General features: G+C 40.0%; 1 protein-coding gene across 2 annotated transcripts in view; it reads right to left on the reverse strand.

The window, feature by feature from the left end:
- Window positions 1-24,010, reverse strand: part of NOTCH2 (notch receptor 2) — an 86,785-nt gene that overhangs the window by 31,624 nt on the left and 31,151 nt on the right. The window contains exons 6-13 of one of the 2 annotated variants that reach the window (XM_030494643.1): window positions 11,104-11,337; window positions 10,108-10,263; window positions 8,829-9,017; window positions 7,568-7,681; window positions 6,299-6,412; window positions 2,702-2,935; window positions 2,073-2,183; window positions 213-405 (exon numbers count right to left, since the gene is read on the reverse strand). In XM_030494643.1, the coding sequence (XP_030350503.1) occupies window positions 213-405; window positions 2,073-2,183; window positions 2,702-2,935; window positions 6,299-6,412; window positions 7,568-7,681; window positions 8,829-9,017; window positions 10,108-10,263; window positions 11,104-11,337 (1,345 nt within the window). Of the gene's footprint in view, window positions 1-212; window positions 406-2,072; window positions 2,184-2,701; window positions 2,936-3,851; window positions 4,010-6,298; window positions 6,413-7,567; window positions 7,682-8,828; window positions 9,018-10,107; window positions 10,264-11,103; window positions 11,338-24,010 lie in introns of those variants that run through there. The other variant, XR_003992611.1, reaches the window with a different exon arrangement.

Genomic DNA, 24,010 nt, shown 5'->3' on the forward strand with positions numbered 1-24,010 from the left:
ATGTTGAAACAGCACAGACTGCAGATGGTGACTAAAGGTCTACACCTTACTGTAATTATTTCATGGGCAGCAAATAAGTCTGGATCCTAATCTTAGAAATTTTTATAGAAAAATCAGAAACCTCAAATCAAGTTGGAACTCTGGGCAAAGCAAAAAAAAAAAAGAAAGTATAGAAGGCAGCAGGTAAATTTAACATGACAATAAGTACTTACCCACTAGCAATATGTGTGCAGTTGCCATGTACACAGGGATTACTAAGACAACCATCTGCCTGTGACTGACAGTGAGGATGATGGTATCCTTCAGGACATACACACCGAAAGCTATTGACTTCATTTATACATGTTCCACCATTATGACAGGGATTGGATGTGCATTCATCAATGTCCACATTACAACGTGGGCCTAGAAAAAAACCCCAATACTTATAAGGAGTATTTCTTATAAGACCATTTGCTTTGCATGTCTGTGAGAACATACATTCAGACACAAGTCAGCAAAGCCAATGCAGCGGGACAGAGCTTGCATGCCTCTGTGCTTTAACTGAAGCCAAGAGAAGCACTTTTTAAAGATGCAGCACTTTTCTGTGCCTGGAAAACAGCACTTACACTCAACAAGTATTTATAAGCCATTCAAGAATCTCAACAGAATTCCACTAAAAATCACTGGTTAATATTGATTAGGAAGGCAGAAATCACTCAACTGTATCATGCTTGAAACAAACCTCTTGAGCTCCACTTGTCATAGCCCTGCTCTTCTGCTTTGAAAGTACCTACCCTTTGAACAATCAATACTGCCATACTGTCGGCAGTAAATATAGTTCTTGTGGTTTATTGCGCAAAAGGGACTTTAAAAAACACCGTTTCCTGTTTTGCCTGCCTCTGATTACGACTGCAAGATTCTTGAAGTAGTGACCATAAGATCTTGTGAGGCTGGAAAGCTAAACAAAGTGAATGTTGTAGTAAGTTGAAAGCATTTTTAACATGAGGAAAGGACTAAGTAACGAGACCCCATGCAAGCCAGCTCTTTAAATACTGGAATATCCCAATTCATCATTACTGAATTATTTTAAGAGCATAACAGTAAGAAGTCCAGTAGAATAACAAATATGTTATGTCAGCAATAATGAAGACTGAAAGGCAAGAGTGATTAGGATCTGCCTCTTCCTGTTCTGAGGACTAAAGAGCACCATCATGCCAGAGCCAAAGAAGGAAGGAGCATCAGAAGTTTAAAAAGACGCCAAGAGAAAAGCAAAAGACACATGAAACCTCTTAGTGGTATTTCTAATACACTTCAGATCAATTCTAATTAGAATCATTCAGTAATAAACAGTAACAAACGTGATGAGAAAACTGTTATAAACAGTACCAACTGCTTTACAGCAATTATTTTATGAGTGCATTACCCTACATGGCTCAAAACATATTAAGTCCATTATAAACAGTGCTGAGATGTGCTTTAGTCATCAGAAATAGTCCTGATGTAGATCTACAGTTCTAAGCATGGATACACCAGTGCCTAAAAGCTGCTTTTTTCAGCCCTACTTTTAGTGTGTTAGATAAGTCTTTACAATTTGAAAAGGAAACAGAACAGAACACACTATGAAAGAGAAGCACTGAAAAAAGCAGGGTATTCATTTGGAGACTTCAGAGTGGAGAGCAGCTCATTAGAACACTGAGTTAGTAATGCTTTGCTTTCACAGAAAGAGAAATACCGTTCATGGTCAAAGCCCAAGGTACTGTCTAATCAAACACCTCTATATTGTCCACAGTCTCTCTGCCTGTGGAAAGAAGCTGTAAATAATAAACCAAAGTCACATGGGTTTATTTGTTATAAAACTAAGAACCATGAATTAGATGTAATTGCCTAACAAGAATGGCATTTCGCAGCACAGATTAGACCATTTTTCTGCTTGGTAGAACTTTCTGTAATGTAAGATGCTGACGTTCAAGGATTAGAAGGATTTACCAAGGTACTGAGTCCCTTACAGTCAGTATGTAAAGAACAGCTTCCTTTGATACCCGGATAACTATCTTCAAAACAACTCAAAGCTATTGGGTCACTGACTTTACCTGTAAATCCAGGTTTGCAAGCACAATTGTAGCGATTAATGCCATCAATACAGTCCCCGTGAATGCATGGGTTACTTGCACAGTCATCAAAGTTATTTTCACAGTTCACTCCTGGGAAAAAAAAAGTTAGAGGAATAAAAAGACCAATTCTTACAAAGATGACAACAAAACTATTTCCCAGAAATAGCCAAATTAAGAATCCCATCTGCTTCAAAGTTACATATACACTGGGGCAACTTAAACAGATGATGCAGAAGCATTGCGACACCAAGGAATGTCACCTGAGTCACTAGGTGCTGACTGAATATAGCCCTGAACTTGTGCTAAATGTTTAACCAAAAGAATAAAGCATCTTGAACACCATGCCTATTTTTTCCTGCATGCTTGAATTTTGGGAGTAAAGAGGAGGTAAATTCTTCCAAGACCAGTTGCAGTACCAGAGAGGTTAGGCAATCCACACAACCACACCAACATTCAGCAAGGAGAAGTAATGTGAAAGCCCAGGCTTTACTGTCATACCATAAGCCTATCTCTGTATGCAAATTTAGCACACACCAGAGCACACGTAAGAAATAATTAAATACTTGAATTCTGTTAAAATCCAGTACTTCCACTTGTGCTTTCTGTACCTGAAGTGCCCAGCAAACAGTTGCATTGGTAGCCATTCACCAAATCAATGCAGCGCCCTTGATGGAGGCAAGGATTGCTGTGGCATTCATCTATCTGCTCGCTGCATATGGCACCCATGTAGCCAGGATTGCATATACATGTGTATGAATCAATTCCATCTTGACACTCCCCATGGTGGCAAGGATCAGGATCACAGTTGTTGATATTCTCCTCACACAGGAGGCCAGTAAAACCTAATAGAAAATGATGAACAGGAGTAATTAAAAAGTTAACTGGTCTGATGCTGCTGTGAATATAAGCAAATATAGAAAGAATCATATTAAGAATCAGCAAAGTGGCAGACAGCACACAGGGTAACTGGGAATCTCAACTGCTGCCCATTTTCCAATCCTGGAAAACAACACACTTCCACTGCTCACAGCATTACAGAACAACATCTTGCATGAAGAATCCTGGCATTGGAAGTGGTTACCTTCAGTTTATTCAGAACAGCAGCAATGAGAGGAAACATGTAAATCTCCATGAGAAATATTTACTTGCATCAATATAAACTATTTTAAGGCACTCTCCTGTCATTATTTCCTCTCGACAATACAAGGGGGGGTGACTTTTTTAGAATGAGAAGTTATGGCAAGGATGCTGCAGAAATCTTCCCAAGGGAACTCCCTTGGCTCATGTCAAAGCTTCTGCAGCTCTCAGAAAGTTTCTTGCTCCTCTCATTGGGAAACCTTTCAATAACTCCAATCAAGCAGCAACTGCAAATTTATGAAAGACTGCATGCAACCTCTTCAGTTAGGAGCAATGAAACAAGCAGCAATTTGGCCGGTTTCATGCTGCTTCAGCTGAGAAACATCCTGAGCAACAGAGAAGGACAGTCTATTCACCAGAAGGGCTAAAACAATGGTTTAGAAAGATAAGAACAGCAAACAACTCCCTCAAAAGCCCTGTTTTCCATGATGGAGCAGAGCTGTATGAAATGGGAACAATTTAAAATAAGTGGTTCTCAGAGATGAGGTTTTAGAGCAACTGCTCATGCTGCCTTCCAGCAGCTAAAGATTAGGAAGACAGAACTTCAAATTTCAGACACCAGCTGGAGACTGATACAAACCAAGCTGCAGGGAATTTCAACAGCTGAAGTGTGATTCTCACCTGAGTATTATAAGTGGATAACAGGCTCCCCATTTTTCATACAGGTTTGTGGTTATTTCTGTGGTCAAACATACCAGGTGACGGCTAACATTTCCAAGTTCTGCGAACGTATGCATGGATGAATGGGTGTGGAGGTAGGTGGGGAGAGGGAAGGGAAGCTAGTTAGAGAGATGGATATAAAAAGATGTTAGGGAAGGAAGAAAAACCCATAAAGAGGACGAACAGTGGGGGGAAAAAAAATATACAGAGGCAAAGAAAAGAGGAAAGGCCTAAGACAACTCAAGAAAAGAAAAGCCATGATCTACCACTGGGAAGGAGAAGTGGAATAATGCCAGAAGGGAAAGAAAAGACAAAAAGCAAGCAGTAAATAGAGGTATCTGTACAGCATTTGGCCAAATATTTTGCAGTTTTCAATCACTTCGCAGCTGGCGATTACCATTCAGGGAACACATATCACTCGTAAGACGAGACTAATAGAGCAAGAACATACTCAAACATTATTTTCCAATAACTGACCTGCCCCAATAATGAATGCCACATTTCAGTCGTATAGAAGGCTGTCAATATTAAATAATATTTAGCATATATTAATTCAAAAGATCATTACCTTGCCTTCTATTGTAGCTCAACTGTAGCTTAATTTAAAAGATTAGATATATTTATCGATCTCTTAACTGAATGTACCTTACTGAGATATGATTTCCCTCTTTGCAGACAAGAGTGAGACTAGAAAAAACCCACTTGAATATAGAACAAAAGAATCCCTCAGACAGGATGGAAAAAAGCCCTAGTACAGAATACCTCTTCCATTTTCAGCCAACATACTAACCAAGGATTTTACTAAGAGCTGCCACTTCAATAACATTTGGTTGCTTTCAGCTTGTTCCTTGAAAATGCTCCATACATGGAATCATAGACTGGTTAGGGCTGGAAAGGACCTTAAGATCATCCAGTTGCAACTCCTTCCAGGTTGCTCAAAGCCCCGTCCAACCTGGCCTTGAACGCTGCCAGGGATGGAGCATTCATAACTTCCTTGGGCAACCTGTTCCAGTGTCTCACCACTCTCACAGTAAAGAATTTCTTCCTTATATCTAACCTAAATCTCCGCTGGTTAGGTGGCACATTCTGTGCCATCTGGGAAACCTACGATTTCTGTACTGAAGTGGTACCAGCAGTTTAGTGCTCAAATTCATGCTTTAAATGTCCTCCACTGCATGACCCAAACCCCACCTAGGCCCGATAAGCTGTGCACTCTTGGTGAATGAAAGCGACCATATACCAGCTTGAGAAAGATTTTCTAAGATAGTTTCCAAATTTGAAGATGATTTGATCTTTTTCTGCTTTTTGCAAATGTCAGATTGTTTTTCACGCAGTAATCAAAAGGAGAATTCTGACAAGAGTAATTATTCCTCTCCTGATTAGAACCACTGCATTCCTCTACTTCCAACAAATTCACTGTTTCTTCAGGCACTTTGGGGAAGGGTGAAAGGGTGTGACGATTCAAAATGAGAAAAACTGCACATAAGGCTAGCCAACTTAACAGCACATTTCTGGGACAAGGGTAGCTCCAGGAATTGTTCAGCCTCTTCCCTAATGGAAGGGCTAAAGCCAAGGCATTCTGAATCTGCATCGCAAGCAAAACATGAGGCACCATTAGTTGAAAGCAACCAAAGTTGTTCCTTACTGAGAATTAGAGTGTAACAGCTCTGAACCCTCTTATTTGACCACATGTAAAAATCTAGATAAAATATATCTATATCACTCCTAGAGGTCTGAAGATAAGAAAATCCCATAATTAAACCTGATGCTTCTAAATGTGTAATTAACCAAGCAGTAATGGAATGTAGTGCATTCAAAAAAATTCCACCTCAGTTCCACGCACAGCTCTGTCCATATTTCTGTATGATGCTTGACAAATCATTCTAACTGAATTCTGGCAGGCAGCTACTGTGTGGTATTTCTTCCAGTGGATGCAATTTTCACTGCATTTCAATCTTCCACTTTTGACATAAAATAGCCTGACACAACAGAAATCAGAATACACAGTAGTACTGCCCTGGATATCTCTTGCTCTTCAACTGTATACTATATAATCTGACTTGGAAGAAAGTAAGGTAAGCCACAGACAAAAGGCTTCACACTGCTGTTTCTCCACTCATGGATTCCACAGTCAATACAGAAGAAGATGTCACCTTCTGGGAAGAGAGATGGGGCTGAAAGAGGGAGGCCAGAACTCTCATTAATTGCGAACTTACTGCTATCACAAGTGAAAGGCTTAAAATACTTAAAATACTATTCTCTGCAGCAGAGGAGTAGACAAAGCTTTGCAACAAACAAGCAGTATTTCAGAGAAAGAAAGAAAGAATGCTGATGCTTCTTTGACTGCCTCTTTATGAATTTAGGTTACATGTGATCTCCAGTCCAGGGGCTCTGAACACAAGACTAACCTGTGGCACACTGGCATTCATAGCCATTGGGATGGTCGATACATTTGGCTCCATTGAGACATGGCGTGCTGGAGCAGTCATCTATATCAATCTGACACACAGCACCACTGAATCCTGAAAGGCAGAAAAAAGATGAAAATCCAGATGTAATTTGAAGTAGTTAATCTAAACAGCTGCACTGTCAGGAATTATTTGTTAGCAAATCCTTAAAACCACCCATATACAAGCTCAGTAAATCTAAACTGCACCATCAAGCACACAGACCATGCCCTGGGTGGATTGGTTCCTCAGGCAAACCACCAGCCAAAACACAGTTTCTATCCCTCCAGGTCAAAGGAGCCTCAGCTTGAAAAGTGAGATGGCCGAGTCAAACAGAAATAAAGCAGACAGAGCATACATAAGTGGTGTCCACCACTGGACAGTATGCCTGTCTACAAAACCGAGAGGCCACCAATAAAAACCTTCAAGTAAACAAAGCAAGTAACTTAAAATGAAACAACAATGCATAAATCACTAGAGTATTTAGACTAGAAATACTACAGCAATGTGGAATGTGGTACAATACAGCTCTGTATCTTTCAATACGCTTCTTGAAACACCAACTATCAACAGGTTATGTCAGATAATGCCGAGCCTTAGGTACTTCAACAAAAAAACCAAAACACTCTAGGAATGTTTCTTGAAAGAAGGAACCAAAGGAGGAGCCAGAACATCATTAATCAGTAAGAAGGGATGCAGAGCAGGCTTTCGTCAGGTATATTTTGAACTCAAGACTATTTGTAAGCCATCAGGAAAACAACTGACATTTACCCTACAGCTAACATTGATCCCTCAGCTCAGCATTTATCCTTCTTTTCTAAAGTGGAGTCCCAATCCACCTCCCTCCCCATGCGCGCAAACAAATTATGCCAACAGAAAAATGGGTTCTGCCTAAAAACCTCAGAAAAAGACATAAAGCACACAGAGGTTCTGATTTTTAAAATATATTTAGAATTACTCATCTCTATCTCACTGCAATACCCACAATAACAGAAGTTCATGCTGCTAAGTACCCTTTAAGACAAGACATCCAAGAGTATGTTTCTCAACACCTACCCAGTTACAGGCACAACACTATTGCAACCGATACATGTCTACTCTCACTCAAACAGATGCTGCACTAAGAAAACAGAATCTCACAAGAAACACATCACCTGCAATCTCTCACTGGTTATCTATGCAGTTCTTGGTAAGGTGAAGCAGGAAAAGCTTCCAGAAATAAGTACTTACCAGGAGGACAGACACAGAGGAAGCGATTGACTTTATCAAGACACTCTCCGTTGTTCACACAGGGATTACTCAGACACTCATCAATATCTTCTTCACAGTGAACACCTTTAAAACCTGTTGAAAAAAAAAATAAGTAAGAAGAGGTGACTGAAGGCCTTAGAAGGTGCCTTTGGAAGTGTGACTGCCTTTTATACCAGCGCTGAAAGTCTAAGCCTAGATTCATTGCAAGTTTGCAGTATGGACAGAACCTATGAGGTAAGAATATACATCAGAGGTTAAAAAGGGATGTTGAATGTGTATTTTTCACTGTTGTTGAACATGCCAACTTAACCAGCGGTAACAGAAGTTTGTACTGAATTCACATCTAATATTTTCTTCCACTTGATGAGACAGGGTTATGTTTTAACACTTTGGAAGAGATCAATATATTTGGGTATGCACCAACATAAGGTAAAAGGTAAAGAAACGAACACAGCAGATAATTTTAGCTTAAAGATTTTTAGCTAATGACAGAGTAAAATAAAAATGTTAAGAAGGGTGAAATACTTGGGACTAGAGTTCCACATTTCAAAACAGATTAGATATTAATAAAAACTCATTCTAATTTTCATGATACCAACTGATCACCTGCAGGGGTCACAATTCTTTCATTATATTTTATAAGACTCTGCAACTTGCACCTTTCTCTTTTTTTACCACTTTCTATTAGAAAGCAAAATAGCAGACTACATAGCTCATTGGTATGCTGGACATGTACATTTTACAAGCATGATTTCAATCAAGTAATGTTCTTCAGTTATTTCTTCAGGTCAATAAGAGCTTGCACCATCTAGGGTATTTTAATCAAAGAAAAACCCCAAACACTATCATCCAGAATCACCACCTACGTATCTCTCAAAACACAGTCACTCTTTCAAAGTTTGCACCTGCTTTGCTTTCACAAACATAAGTTTCTGCACATGCACTTTACCAGGTATAGTAACAGAAATGTTCACATATATGCCAGCTCAGAATGCTAACTTCCTTTCCAGATGTAGAGATTGGTTTCTTTCTCAGTCCTCTAATTGCTTTCTCCCTCCCACACACAAATGCCAAGTCCTGGCTGGTGCTGCCATAGCAGGCTCTCTCTCACCATTTCATTTAGCCTCACCCCTTTGCAATTTTGTGTTCCACCTCAGCATAGCTGGCAACCCTTCCTACGCTCAGCCTTCCGATTTCTTCCTTTGCTGGAAACCCCATCTTTGGCAGAAACTCCTCTTACCTGGCATACAGAGACACGTGAATCCTCCGATCTTATCCAGGCAGGTGGCATCATTTTGGCATGGATTCGAATGACATTCGTTGATGTCCATTTCACAGCGAGGACCTGTGTAGCCCTTCAAACATTCACAGTGGAAAGAGCCTTCTGTGTTTACACATTTCCCAGCATGTTCACATGGATTGCTATTTGCTGCAAGAAAAATATACACGTGTGTGTCAAAACCTCTCCTTGAAGCTGGAAAGCCACAGCATTCTTTATTAGTCATGGTCTTTTCCAGTGGTCATTCCTTTCTGGCAAGTAATACTGGAGAAAGACTGTTCATCCTTCTTAGGAAAGGCTATTGTGATTGAAAAAAACATGTGGCAGTTACTTGCCTGTCAGAGGTAAAAAGAAAGATTGTTGTCATTATCAATGGACCAAAGAAGCAACTCCATTCCGTATTACTAATGACAGTTCTTAAGAGGAGAGTATCCACTAGCAGGGATGAGAAAATGAATGATGCTTTCAAGGCCTTATCTAGATCATCTTTTACGTTTACTTCACTCCTAAGGCTGACAAAATGCCACCACAGCCATGAAACAACCAAACTAGTTCTTCGTGTGCTGTCCAAGGCAGACTGAGGAATGAAATTCAAAGAAGTGCTTCTTTCCAACACTTCCATGAGTATTGGTCAGGCATTACCTTCATGCATCTAGAAGCATGAACTAGCACTCACGAAACTATAAGCAAGTCTGTGGGATTCCAGCTAATCCCTCAAAACAGCACAACAGCATGATATCAGAGAACTACAGCTTTAAAAGCCCACATGGTCACCAGTCTCGGAAAGCATTCAAAAGATCCAGCCATATTCTGGCTGTCAAACAGCCTTGATATATTTCTACTGAGGCAGGAGCTGCAGCAACTCCCACACGAATTGTGGTAATTTCATTGTACACTGCGGTTCTAAGGGTCAGCTTATCACATTTGTTTTCATGCACTCCTCACACAATGCTAAGGCCCTCCTGCACAATGAAGAATGGTTAAGCATCTTGCTGCTTTTCATATTCCAGAGGCTAACAGTTCAAACATGAACAGCTATCCTGTCTCAGCCCTTTGCCCCAAATCTCAGACAAGATTTAAAACTTGTCTAAAGACACTGAAATGGAAGGAGGGGAACACGAAAGAAGGTATTAAGTTGAGAAGCTATGACAAAATTCATATTCTTGCCCCGCTGTTAGTTCATAAAGCAAACAATCCAATTCCCTATCCATGTACTCACAAATAACAAACAGAAACTCACCCATTGCACATTCGTCCACATCCTCAGTGCAGTCTGCTCCCTTATGGCCTTGAGGACACGTGCAGATATAGTGTCCGTTCACAGGATTGGTATCACACAGAGCACCCTTCTGGCATGGATTGCTAACACATGCATCATCCAAGTGGCACAGAAGACCTGGAGAAGCATCCGAAGAGTTTATTAAAAAAGAGATATAGCAGTCAGACTATGTTACACAATCAAACCCTCTGTCCTGATGGATCAAATAGAGACTCCCTCAGCCAGAAGCTTAAGCAATATTTAACAGGCTTCAACCTATAGACTACCACAGAGATCTCACCACACACTTAAAAACCCTTTATATTTAAATGTAGATTCTGTAACTTCAGAGGTGACTCCAGCACTGCTGGAGGAATACAATGGCTTACCATTACCAAAATCTTCTCCTTGGAGCAGTTAACTATCTCTTCTCTCTAACAAGCATGATGATTGTTCTGACAGCTGAAAACACAGCTGCACATAAATCTCACATTCTTAATTCAGATATCCTGATCACTTGTATTTCCAGGTAGTAGTACTTAGGAGAACTTCACCTTTTTACCCACCCTACAACAGCAAATTTTCCCCTATACCAGTAAGGACATCCTCACTCACACAAAAATATTTAAGTTTGCCTTCTAAACTTTTAAGTACAATTATCCTAAGTGGCACAGAGCAAGTCACCCTCACGCATAACTTCTCAGGCAAATGCAGGTTCTGCTAAGGGCTAGAAAGAGATCTGCTTTCCTTGCAATCTAAACTGTAAGAAGTTTGTCTTCCAGCCTAATACAAATACTTCTTTGTCCCAAGCTACAGGGTTTTAAAAGGTCTCTGCTCATGCATAGCACATGTTTCCTTTTGTTCTTCCTGGTTTGGTCACAAAGTGTGTAAAATAAACACACCACTTTAAGCAAATGCATAAACTTCAGGAAGTATCTTCTATTAAGTGTCAGACCTATGCAAGTTTTCTGCCCTTACCTGCCTTTCCTTCTGGACAAATGCACGAAAAAGAAGCCACTCGATCAATGCAAGTAGATCCATTAGCACAGGAGGCAGTGAAGCAATCGTCAATGTTCTTACTGCAGTCATCCCCGCTCCAACCATTGACACAGACACAAGCATAGCCTCCATTGTGGTTGGTGCAGGTACCTCCATTCTGACAAGCGTTGGGCTGGAGCTGACATTCATCAACATCTTCAGTGCAAAACTGGCCTGATGCACAGAAAGAAACAAGTTCAACAGAAGTTCAAACACTCGGACACAAAAAGATTCTGTTACAGAAAACACAACCAAAGGAAGCACTGTAATCCAACTTGATTGACACGTTATTTCTAGAACACTCAAGCTTGAAACTTCCAACAACACTGTTGTCAAATTACACAAAGACAACCAGCATCCCTAAATGACCCCGAAGTAGGAGCTGAACTGCAAATAACTTTAAAAAGGCACAGTGTGAGAGCCAGCAGGTAGCCTGTAGTATATGAAGGTAGACCTGCGAGGATGTACAAAGCAGAAAGAATAAACGCTGCGTGCAGCATGGCCCGAGGGATTACGAAGAGAGAAGATGGCCTCACAAGAAAATCTTGGCCAAAGCAGTGTCAACAGGCCAGCAGTGAAGTAACTCTTGTCAGGAGAACTTCATTATTTTCTCTATAATTATGCAATGAAGATTACTTGATAGGGAAGCACAGAATTCTTGAGACTCTTCTACCTAAAATACTCCTTTTCCTTCCCCCAGGTATTTCCACAGACAATGCTAAATATTTTGTGTTTTCTTGGTTGTTGTTTTGGGAGGGTTTTTGTGGGTTTCTTTTTTTTTTTTTTTCAGAGACAAAATAAATATTCTAATAAACACTTTAATGACTGAAGATACTGGAGAGAAGAGAATAAAACAAATGTACAGTGTCTCAGAGAGTTTTAAGGAAAAGGACCGCTGGTCCACTAAGTATGAAATCAGTTTCATGGGATACCGAATTTCACAGTCACTTCTATAGAAAGCTCTTCAATTCATGTTTAGTAAAGTATTTATCCAAATCTATCTTGCTTTGACATCTAGATCTGGAGAATTTATCACTTGCAGCAATATTTTAACACTTATTCATCTTCCCAATTAAAGTCACATGGTTTACTTTAACGCTGATTTTTTTTTTAGCATAAGTTTGAAGTAATTCATTCTTATTTTGAGTTTCTTGAGCAGAAAAATACCCTAATGGCTAAGCACCAGCTAATTTCTTCCCAGGCTGTCTACAATCTTCTTCCCAATAAGCTATTTCTCCCCTTTCTGTTTTGTTAAGAACTCTATAGCACTGAAGCTTGAAAGCTTGCCTTTTTTTAACACTTCCTTATAACTAACTTTTACCACTCTTCCTAAAATGTTGATATGATGCACATAGCACCAAAAGATCATCCTTCATCAGAGACCAAGATTAGATTTGTTTGATGTGATCTTTTTTTCCCCACCCTCTCCAAGTGACACCATCACCTCCCTCACTAGCTTGCAGCAGTTTTCCATTATTTGAGTCAAGACTCTTAAGTCGCTGTGTTGCTACTACCAAGATCCTCCCATTTGTCACCTCCAGCTACTGTATCAGCTGCATACTTACATTTCCCTGGAATTCCCCCATATTCCAATAGGAAATCCAAGAACGGGCCAGAGATCTTCCCTGACAGTTTGCCTGGAATCCAGTTTATTTAGGTTTGCCAATTTAAGAACACTTATTAGATGCTGCTTAACAGCCACCTTGTTTACTAACAGCCTAGGAATTCTGACGCAAGAGCGCACACCCATTCTCCTCTCATACACAGAACTGAAACATTTATTGTTGGCAGGAATGTAAGAAGGTTCAGTCTTCACCATCTCCACCTACTATACTCAAATCATGATCCCTTTTGTTTTCAAAGTACTTAAATAAATTGTAGCCTTTGGTCCCAAGAGCCCTGGATTATTTTCCCTTAGTGGCAAAGAAATAAAACTATTAAGAAAAAAAAAAAAAAAGTTGCACAACTGACTTTGCTCTGTGCATGTGTTCCTTCCTCCAGCAGGACTACTTCAAAACAAGGATTGTATCACTTGAAAAAACAGTAAAATTTTAATAACAACTACAATAGAGTTTTCAGAATTAACCCTTGCTTCCCAGTTTACTTAGAAAAACAGTTGGGGGAAATCTAACACTTCATACTGTTATCTGCAAAACATAGCGCTCTTCATTATGACAAAACAAACCCATGCATTTGTCATAATAGAAGTCATTTCTTCATTAGCTTTTGATATTAGCTTATCAGTAGCCAAACTGAAAAGAGACAGTTATCTCAAACTGGTTCCTAGCAATCGTGCGTATCTCAACTCAACACAACTGACTTCCTTTTGAAAAAAATTACCAAGATGTTATTTGCTTATTATAAAAGTGATTTTCCTTCATTTCTTGGAGGGGCCCCAACTCAGATCAAAGAACATACTCTGACAAACAGAGAGTATGCACAATCATTTTGCAGAAGCGTTCCTGCAGCATTTACATCCTCCTTTTGATTGCAGCCAATTTCAACTCTGTACCACTAAAGTGTGCAAGGTTTTCAGCACTGAAGTTGCCACGCCACTCTAGATTGTTATGCCTCTCTCAAAACCACTTGCCTTGTGATTGACTGAATAAAACTCCTGAAATTTGGGGCCTACAAGGATACCAGACAGGGACTCTTCATTAGGGACTACAGCAATAGGACAAGGGGTAATGGGTTTAAACTTAAACAGGGGAAGTTCAGATTAGATACAAGGAAGAAGTTCTTTACTGTGAGGGTGATGAGGCAGTGGAACAGGTTGCCCAAAGAAGTGGTAAATGCTCCATCCCTGGCACTATTCAGGGCCAGGCTGGACAGAGCCTTGGGTGACACGGTCTAGGGTGAGGCATCCCTGCCCATTGCAGGGGTTTCGAACTGGGTGATCTTAAGGTCCTTTCCAATCCAAACCTCTCTATGATTCTACAAATACAAAGTTTTGTGGATTTGTTTTGGTGGGCTGGTGGAGGTGGGGTGTGTGCCCACATTTTGTGGTGAGTTTTATTTTTATTTTTTTGAGCAAAGATAGGAAAACTCCTCCCTCATGCAAACTCCCAGTGTTGGTTTTTAACTTCCCACTTCAAGTGTCACTAGTAACACCAACAGCTAGGATTTTTTAAATATTTTTTCTTCCTAGCACTTATTCTCCACTGCCAGAAAGGACATTTCCAAATAACATCACTGATGTCCTTGCAGTAACCCTGTGTCCTAGGCTATTCCATATTTCCACACCCTAAACTAAAACAAACTTTTAAAAGGTGTATCAAATGTCTCTCAAAGAGGAGAAAAAAAAGCAGAGCTTAAACTTCTTTGAGCAATTCAATTGTATTTCAAGAACACACATTTGAGCTCCTTAAATTTGATGTTCACTTAGCTTCTCGGATTACTAATACTCTTCTTGCAGCTACCAGATTACAATCATATATGCATTTAATTATGAATATGAACCAAACAGAGCTCCCTCTTAATGGAGTATGTTTTAAAACCAAAGGAAATTCAAATCAACACTAGCGGTGTAAATGAACTACTAACTATTGCATTTTACTATTGAATATTTTAATTAAAAACCCTTGTTATTTATTGAAACTGTAATTGAACTTCTGGGCAAAAATATACAAATCAAAAACAACATAAGGCAAACATTAATAGTTAGATTGATATGCTCGAAGTACTCAGTCTCATCACCACCAGGCAATGTAAGCGCAATAGCTTTTGAAAGATTTTGGAACTATGTTTTAAAATACTATAAATCCCAGACTAAAGTCCAAGGCATTTCTTCACCAGAGCTGGTGAATAGGCTGAAAATGCTTGGACCCTTATTGCTGAAGTAGGGCGCGACTGGCTTGGAAATGCATTCTGTAGCCCAAAGAATTCCAAAGAGAGAAATAAAGTTTTCTTAGATGGGGTGGTCTGATTGCTTATTTGGTGTTTTTGAATCTTTAGGTGTTAACAATATGGAATTAACTGTCCATACTGTAATTCATCAACATAAGTTTTGCAAGGGGTTTTTTGTTTGGGATTTTTTTGTTGATTGGTTGGTTGGGGTTTTTTGCTGTTTGTTTTATTGTTGTTTGTGTGTACCCATCCCCCCATCCCACTGTGTCCCACCCTCTCCCCCCCCAAACCAGCATACACATTTATAAATGGCTTTCAAGACTGCCCTCCCTCAAAGCATCATCATCACCACTTAATTCTTAGTGGAATTGCAGGATGGCCACCTCTCATTCTCTCAAAAGGGCTGATCTGCCTTCAGTAGAGACTTTAACTTCTTGTGCAAATGAGAGAAATAGATTAATATTTTGGGCAGGTGCTGCAAAGATTTGACACTTCTGTTGTTAGTGGCCTAGGTTTTCAAGGTAGTGTCTGTCCTGAGAGCTTCCTGAATGACTTTTTCACAGCAGACACAGAAGTTTCTTTCAGTGTCAGACATAAACTAGGATTTAACTCTCAAACTTCTCAGTGAACGTTCTACAGAAGACTTCTCTCTGCCATATCAGATGAAACAAAAGATCTCCAAAACATTTTACTTAAGGGATGCTGTTTCACTTAATTGTAACTGAACCAAGTATATTTATTTGTAGCCATGTACTTGGTAGCTTGTTTTCTGCTCATAAAGAGTTTTAGGAAGAGTCAAGTCTTTCATTCACAGAACTGAAATTCAGCTTCCAAGTGCAAACTCCATTATGAATTGTACATTCTAATACACATCTCCAGAACCCCAGTCATTTTGAATGCCACAGCTTCTTTAGCTATATGTTAATTCATTTAGCTGAAAGATTCTGTATTTCTTGTGCTCTTGCTAGTTTCAATTAAATTTCTGAAAGAAACATAGTAAATATAGGGTGAGCTAGTCAAAGCAAGCACAAATACACTACCTGTACAGTATTTTAATGGAAATGTAGAAACATACATACAAAAGACAACAAAAAAAGGAAACACAAATTACTCTAAGAAGCTAATAAAAGCCTAACCTGACCTTGATATTTGCAGAGCCTGGGAAATCAGCAAAATGCCGACTCAGGTTCTAAGTGACCTTGTACAAAGTAAACAGCTAGTCCATGTGCTATTTCAAAATTGAAAACTAGAAGTAGAAAAGGGGAACAGCCTTTGACTTTTAGCTCTTTTTGCCCACTATGAAACTAAGTTACTTCCTGCATATTTCCCCTCAAAAAAGCCATTTGGAGTAAGACAGACATGTTCGCTGCTTTGATTGCTCCCATTTTCAGACCAGCAGGAACTGGACAGGAACTCCAGGAGCTTCTCTTTAGGCAGAGGATGCAGTGGTTCAAGGGAAGTGGTGGAATCACCCTGGAAGTGTTCAAAAAACATATAGATGAGGCCCTCAGCGATATGGTTTAGTGATGGCAGTCCTGGGGTAATGGTTGGACTTGATGGCCTTTAAGGTCTTTTCCAACCTAGTTGATTCTTTGATTCTAAGGCCCCTCAAGTAGTTGTACCAGATTTCATTGATGAGAAACAGCCAGCCCCTTCTCCTACAGGTCCTTATGTTAAAAAGAAAATAAAGCCTGATTTATACAGGTAAGGCAGATAGCACATAAAATGAGTAGAATCCTACACTGAAAAAGTAGAGCATTAGCTTGAGCAAATAAGAAACCAAAACAGTCACCCTGGGAAGCAGCAACAGACACCTCCAAAAGCTGATCCTGCTGAACTACAGAGGTTTTGCATAAACCCCAATTCCAACAGCACTGATCCTGCAGCTGAACACAGGACCTTCAGTCAGTTCAGAGGTCTTCATCTTTAGCAGAGCAGCCTTTCCATAAAGGAGAAACTCTTCTTGGCCTCTTAACAGCTGTCCAGCAGGAAAGACTGCTGATGCACAGCTGGAGTATCAGAGGCTAAAGTCCCTGAGAGATCTCACACTAAGTTTAAGCACTAAAAACATTTAGTAGGACAAAGGATACAAATACCTTCCTGAGCCTTGAAAAAGAATTGGTTCCTTGAAAACTGAGCTGGGAGGAGACAGCAATGTCCATTTCTCTCAAAACCACAACAGCATTGGGCTCGGACTGAACTGGAAGTGAGAATATCTTAAAAGTTTAGTGATGCTGGACAAGAAAGATATCTCAGTGAGAATCACAAACTGGTCCTAAAGGTCTTAGGAGACTCACTGTAAGAGGAGCTCAGGTTACCAGAGGTTCTTATGCCTCCATTCTCCCAGTACCTCACCAGAAGTTTGTCATTTATCCCATACTAGTGCTGGAGTATACAGGGAAGAGCTGACTAGCTCTCTTGCAGGGGTTATCTAGGAATCTATAAACCAGATCTAGACAGAAACTCTCTGAAAGAGTACTATAATTCACAAAGTATTCCAAAGATTGTTGTATGTTTTTTGAATACCATCAGTATAGCTGAAGAAAGCATGGCTCATTAGAACTGTTTACATTTTTTCCTCCAAGTTTCAAAGGACTACTAGGTGAGAAGGTGAACAGCATCTTATCAAGACTCAAGAACAGGCTAAGAGATAAGAAACAGTATTTGTACAAATGAACAAATCTACTTGTGGCAGAAGGTTAGCAATGACACACTGCAAGGGGCCATGCAGTTTCTTCCCCTCCCTAACCACCCGTGTGTACATTCAGGATGCCAGCTGGCAGACTGCATCTGACTGGGGAAAGACATTTCTCTGTCCAGTTCTTTCTCCTAACACAAGGAAAACATCTGCATTGACAGCATAACCCAACGCATGTTGGTCAGTCAGGTCAAAGCTCTGTTTCCTCAAGCTGCTGTGTGAGTCTCCTCAGCAAGTGGAAAAGTAAAGCAAAGATCGCATGGAGCTATATGGCCTTCTAGTAAAATGGTGGTTACAAAAACTACTTTAGCTCCTATGGTTTTGAATTGTGTATTCACAATGTGAATGTAAAAACATTCAATTGATCTCTAACTCACAGAATCAGCCATATGCCCTTAAAAAAAAAAAAAGTTACAATTTATGAATACATACAGGCACCGAAACATTTAATTAATGGCCTGGAAGGAGATGAACAGTAGGCAGTGGTATCTTTAACAAAATAACACTTATATTATCCAAGGGAAATCCAGGGAATTACAAACTCACTCAACCAAGCAAGATGGCTGGGTAGTGCAACAGCAGACAAGGCTTGATGCACAAATGCCAAATAAAATACAAAAGTAGACTTGTTGCAGAAGGTTTAGGTTAGGCACTCCTTGAGGAAACACTTCAGCTTCCCTGGAAGAGTTCAGTGGGAACCTCTGCTCAATCACAGCTTTAATCAACAAATTAAACATTGCTGACAAGACATTTGACTACAAGGAAGAATAACCAATGCAAACAGTTGTTGAGCAATAGCAATGGCATAGCCTCAGTCTAGAATACATTTTGCAGTATTGAAGCCACCACATTTGAATAAAAACACTGAAAAGGGGTAGAGTTCAGAGTCCCGCAGACTGATGGAGAGAAGAATTCTGTAAGAGACTTACAAAGCAATTGTACCCACAAAGAGAGAAAGATAGATGATAAAAAGTATAATACAACGATTATTGCAGGGAGGATAAAGGAAGAAACAGATATTACAGGGACATATACAAAAGAAAAATATTTGATCATTTACATAACTTGCTTTATCGACACAAGGTATCTCAAAGCAAAGAAATCTAAACTTCTCTAAAAGAGGCAAAACCTTTATACAGAGAAGAACATCCAGAGCAATAAACAGATAATACTGAAAGGGATCAAGTGTGATGTCCAGATCATATCCAAATTCCAAACCCTCCGACAAAGCCATCTCCACAGCTCCCTGCAAGCAATCCAATGAATACGAACACAGCTTACAGCTCCAAGGATGGCTTCAGGCACACATAGAATTCAATGGACTACACTGTTTACATCTGCAAAAAGCGACCCCAGTTGCATGTGTGTTTAGTAAAGGTTTTCCTTGCTTAAGTATTACAGTAGTTTCCCCTGAAAATAGGACTGAAGCCAAATATTTTTTCCTTTGCAGGAGTTCTCTAACTGAAGTGAGAGCCATGACAGCTCTCAAAAAATTGCTCCTTCCCCAGAATCGCACAGCATCTTACTGCTGCTTGAAATATAGGACTACAGCGCAGCAAAGCAGTAAGCAGCCATTCTCAAACCTCAGGTGTTGGATTTTTGGCTTTAATAGATCTATTGTATCTTGGGCAACGTCAAATGCCATCCAAGATATCATAAAATCTAAGAGCTTAATATAGAAATTGAACAATTGAAAATGAAGCTTCCGTTGTAGTGAGAAGAGTAAACATCTGTGTTTATTTTAGGCTAATATGGAGGAGAAAAGAGTTTAATTTCATAACCGCACTGGGAAGCATATAGTGGAACTAATGGGCTTTTACAAGGGATTTTACAACCCCCAAATACAAAACTCTGGGCTTTAAGAGACTTACACATGCCCTGATCCATTAAATACTGCCCTAAATCACTCCCCACAAACCACTGGCTAGCGCAGGCAGTTCTGATAGAGCTCTTCAGAGGCAGTAATACAAGTGAACAGAACAAAATTCATTAAAAATTATTAGTGATGCACTAACAACAGACTGCTTTAATATGGTGGTGGTAAGTGAAATGACTGGGGACAGCAGCAGGATAGAGAAATAACCAAAAGGAAATACCCATCACCAAGCTACTCTCTATTTTGCCCTTCTCTTTACCTCATCTGGAAAATCCAGTGAATCAGAGAAATACCTAACAAGTGAAAAGGTCTGCAAGGCAAAACTGTAATAGCTGGAGCCAAATCTTACAAAAAAAGCTTCATATTCTCAAGCTATCTCAGCAGCACATCTTTAGTAATTATCCAAAGACAAATCACCTCATTCTAAGTACAAGAAAAGGGACAGAAACTGCCAGAAACAAGTTCGCTGCAGATAAAACAACTGTTATCTATTAGCCTGGTCTTACAGCACACATCCACCAACCCAGCCTCACCAGAGTGGTCTAGCCTATTTTGTTTTAGTGCCAAACACATGCAAGATGTACTGAAAACTTAAAGACAACTTCACAAGAGATTATTTGGCACATTTGATCGCAAAGAGTATTTCCCAGTCTGGAAAGTCACCAAAGGCACAAGGGAAAAGGCAGGAGCATAGTCTAAATTGGATGTTGTCATTCTGTCATCAGATCGGGTTCAGCTATTAACACCTCAGGTGTTTTATTACAGCTACCTCCTATCCAAGGCTTGCTGATGGGAAATGGAAAGCAGCACAAAACAAGTGGGAGGTTGTGGCAGGCGTTCCAGAAGCCATACTGGGTATAAAGGTACTGACTAATGGTGTAACTTTTAATGCCACTGAAATATATGCTCTGCACAATGCTGGAATCAAGTATCACAAAAGAAACAAACAACATCCAGGATAAAGTTTATGTCCAATGCTTCAAATAATTTGTACATTCAAGCTTAGAGCTGCCAGCTCCAGAGGCTGCCACATGCTCCCTGCTCCCTTTGTATCTGCCAGTTCAAACATGAAGGAAGAAAAAGAGTCATAATCCCTTTTGGCCTCTTTCAGAGAACTGTCTCTTGGAGATACTACTGTATGTAGTGACAGCAAATCACCAGCAAATCATTTGCCAAGTTTGGTGTAGATGGATCTCAGCCAGTACCAAAGAGTCTACTATGCTTTTTAGTAAAGTCTGGAAAGGCACCAGAAAGCCTACCATTGCTACACAACTGGGAAAGATGACTGCACTTCTTATGGGAGTCTGACCCAGCCTCCTTGTGCTAATACAAAGGTAAAGACTGCTCTTGGCACATTTTGTATGTGCCAAGAACCAGAACCAGAGTGCAACCCTGACAGTATGCTCTGGTAGGTAATAATCAATACTCTACAGAAAATAACAGGATGTATATTCCTCTCATTTAGGAGACTGGCATGTTCAACATTTATGGTCCATGTCATCTAGTGTCAGTTTCTCTACATTTCAAGCCTCTGAAGTATTTCGGCAAGGCAGTATTTTTTTGAACACTAAGTTAAAATGGCTTATTACTGTATACTTGGTGATATAGAAGCTGAGGAAAGTGGTATTTGGCAAAGAAAGTTTTAAAAAACAAAATACCAGAGCATACAATCTTACATTACAATGTTAAAAGTTAGCCTTTTGATGTTTATCCTTCCTTCTTAGCAAAGAAGGGTCACATTTGCCCAGAGTTTAAGGCAGGGATTTTGAAAGAAAACCAAGGTAGGGAGCAAATATTACTCTAATTAAATACAAATCGAACTCTTAACTCCACCCTTTGAAAATTCCTGCCTAAAGCTCTGCAGGAAAAGTAACCCTTGTGCTAGTGTTTAAGAGCATATGACCAAGCTAACAGCTATTTTAATTAAAAAGCATGGCCTTGCTGCCTGAAGAGCTTTTCTACTCAAGACAAACATTTGCTTCTTAAGCTAGCTCCCGATGCTGGAGTTATTTGGTGGAGTCAGCTGTTAGCACACTGTGCTTCCCTTGAGACAAAGGTCGCCTAGATTTTAAATTATACAGTTCACTGGAGCCCCCTTTTCAGGGGAAACCAAAGCCTAAATAAATACAAGTGCCATGGGAGTCTTGCCTTCCCAGCCACAGGGGTAGAAATAATGAAAGGAGGCAAGTAAGCCAAACCTGCAACTGAAGCACTGTAATGTAGGTCTTCCAAAACCCACTTGAGTGTGGACAGTGCGTTCCCCAAACCCAGAGACTCATCCCACAACTCCTGATGCAGCACTCCAGGAGCAAACCATGCAAAGGATTTAACTCAATGGAGGATACAAATCTTAATCTCTGCTGTGTGCCACTCCTGATTTGGGCCAAACAGACTGACAATGATCCTCTAAACACTGCAAGCTTTCGACAGTGTTTAGGAGTGAAGTAGGAGTCTTTCTCAGCCAAGAAAAACAAAAGCATTTACAGCATTTTATATTATGAATCACTTTAGTACCCAAATTCTCAAGTCACTTTTCTTGACACAAAGCTGCATATGTTAGGTCAACAGAGTGAACAAGTGCATTTTAAACAAAGCCTTGTTTCTTTATATGAATTGTAGTCTGGAATGATTGAGCAGCCTTGAAATTCTCAGATGGTTTCACCGTGACCTGTGGAAGGACACCTTAAACTTCCACATGACTCTGCAGCCGTGGACTGCCATCGCTTCCTCTGCATCCGCTCACCCATGAGACTGCTCTGTAAATTTTAATTCCTGATCCCACACACAAAAAAATAAAAAGCAGCTGGACAGGAATTTTTTACTAGATTAAATGAGTTAAAGTGACATGCTCCAACAAATACCAGAGCCAGCTTAGGGGAAGGGGGACAGTGGCTGGGAACAGTGAGAGAAGGCAAAGATACCTTCTTCCTCAGACTGCAGGGAGCCCATCAGGCTGGTTTAACCACTGCAGAACAGCAGCATGAATTAGAGCCTTCACAATGGCACAGTCATTAGCAAGGATTTTTAGTTAATTTTGACTCAAATCACACTTAAAACACACCAAATTCTCTGACCTGCCATGCAGAGAAGAACAGACTTGAGCCTTTCACAAAAGCATCCTGACCTATTTCCAAGAAGAGGTGAGCTTTGTTACAAAGCTGCAATATCATGCCTTGAAAGGACCCAACGCACAATCATTCTGACAAAGGATTTAGCCTGGGACAAGATAAAATCATCCTTAAACAAACAAACAAACAATCAGTTAACACTCAGCAACAGGAAAGATCTGGGGCAGTTTCACCAAAACACATCCAAGATCATCTTGCCGTTACAAGTTTATGAGGTTGACAATCACTATAACCATATGAAATAAGAGAACTTGGAAGGTGGCAATAACATTAGTGACAGCAGGAATTTCTCATCATTGTTACTGAAAGGCAAGATTTTATCTTTCCGGAAAAATCAGCAAAATGAGAAAGAGAAGGCAAGTGTTTCAACAAGAAAGGAGCAGTGAGCTCTGCCTGAGTTCAGGAAATCCGACCGAAAGCAAACAGTGTCTCCAAAGCTGGATTCTAGTGGCAAGCAGAAAAAGTATGGGTTTTTTTAAAATGCATAGTTCTGTAGTCCAGCCCACCACCTGTCAGGGAATTCCAAGAGGCAGGTGGTTACCAAAAGGAATTGGGACAGATTCTGTTTCAGTAAAGGATGCTTTGATATTACTTTACACAAAACTATTCTTCATCGGATGCAGTAGTCTCTTGATTTTTCTAGCAAGGAATGGGACTGGTTTTTCTATACCATGAAGCACAAACTATATTAACAAACATGCTAGATCATCACCCACAGCACAAAGATCAAATAAAGACTGAAACTGCAAACAGACCAATTTAAACTTCTCCAAGATTATCTGACAAGTAAGTAGCTCAAAGAAGAGACTGTAGAAATGTTATGAAGGCAGCACATCTACATTGTTAACTATTTTTAGAAAATTTAACATCCTTTCATTTTTGGCTGATGTTTACTTAGAAACATGTGCATTTGGGCCTTTTTTTTTTTCCCAAGCAGCACACAACGTCCTCTAACCTCAAGGTCTCACTGGAAACTTTTGATTTCCTGAAGTATTTGCTCTCACAGTTTGACACTGTCGTGCTATAAGCATTTATCAGGAGAGACTTGGAAAGAGTTGTTTGCTCAGCTCTTCGCTCTTCACTTACCTTAGAGATGATTTATAATGCTATAACCATGTTTGTGCAAAGGACGGGCCTGCATTTACACAACATTTCCTTATTGCTGAGTAACTCATTTTTTTATTATAGGTTACTCCTGTCAGCATCAGCTGCAGTTTCACCTTGAAAAAAGTCATGTCTGTCTCCAAACTATTCTAGCAGTTCCCCATCTATCCTCCCTATTTTGTGCCCTGCCTCAGT

The sequence above is a fragment of the Strigops habroptila genome, chromosome 8 (assembly GCF_004027225.2).
Source record: "Strigops habroptila isolate Jane chromosome 8, bStrHab1.2.pri, whole genome shotgun sequence".
Taxonomy (NCBI): Eukaryota; Metazoa; Chordata; class Aves; order Psittaciformes; family Psittacidae; genus Strigops; species Strigops habroptila.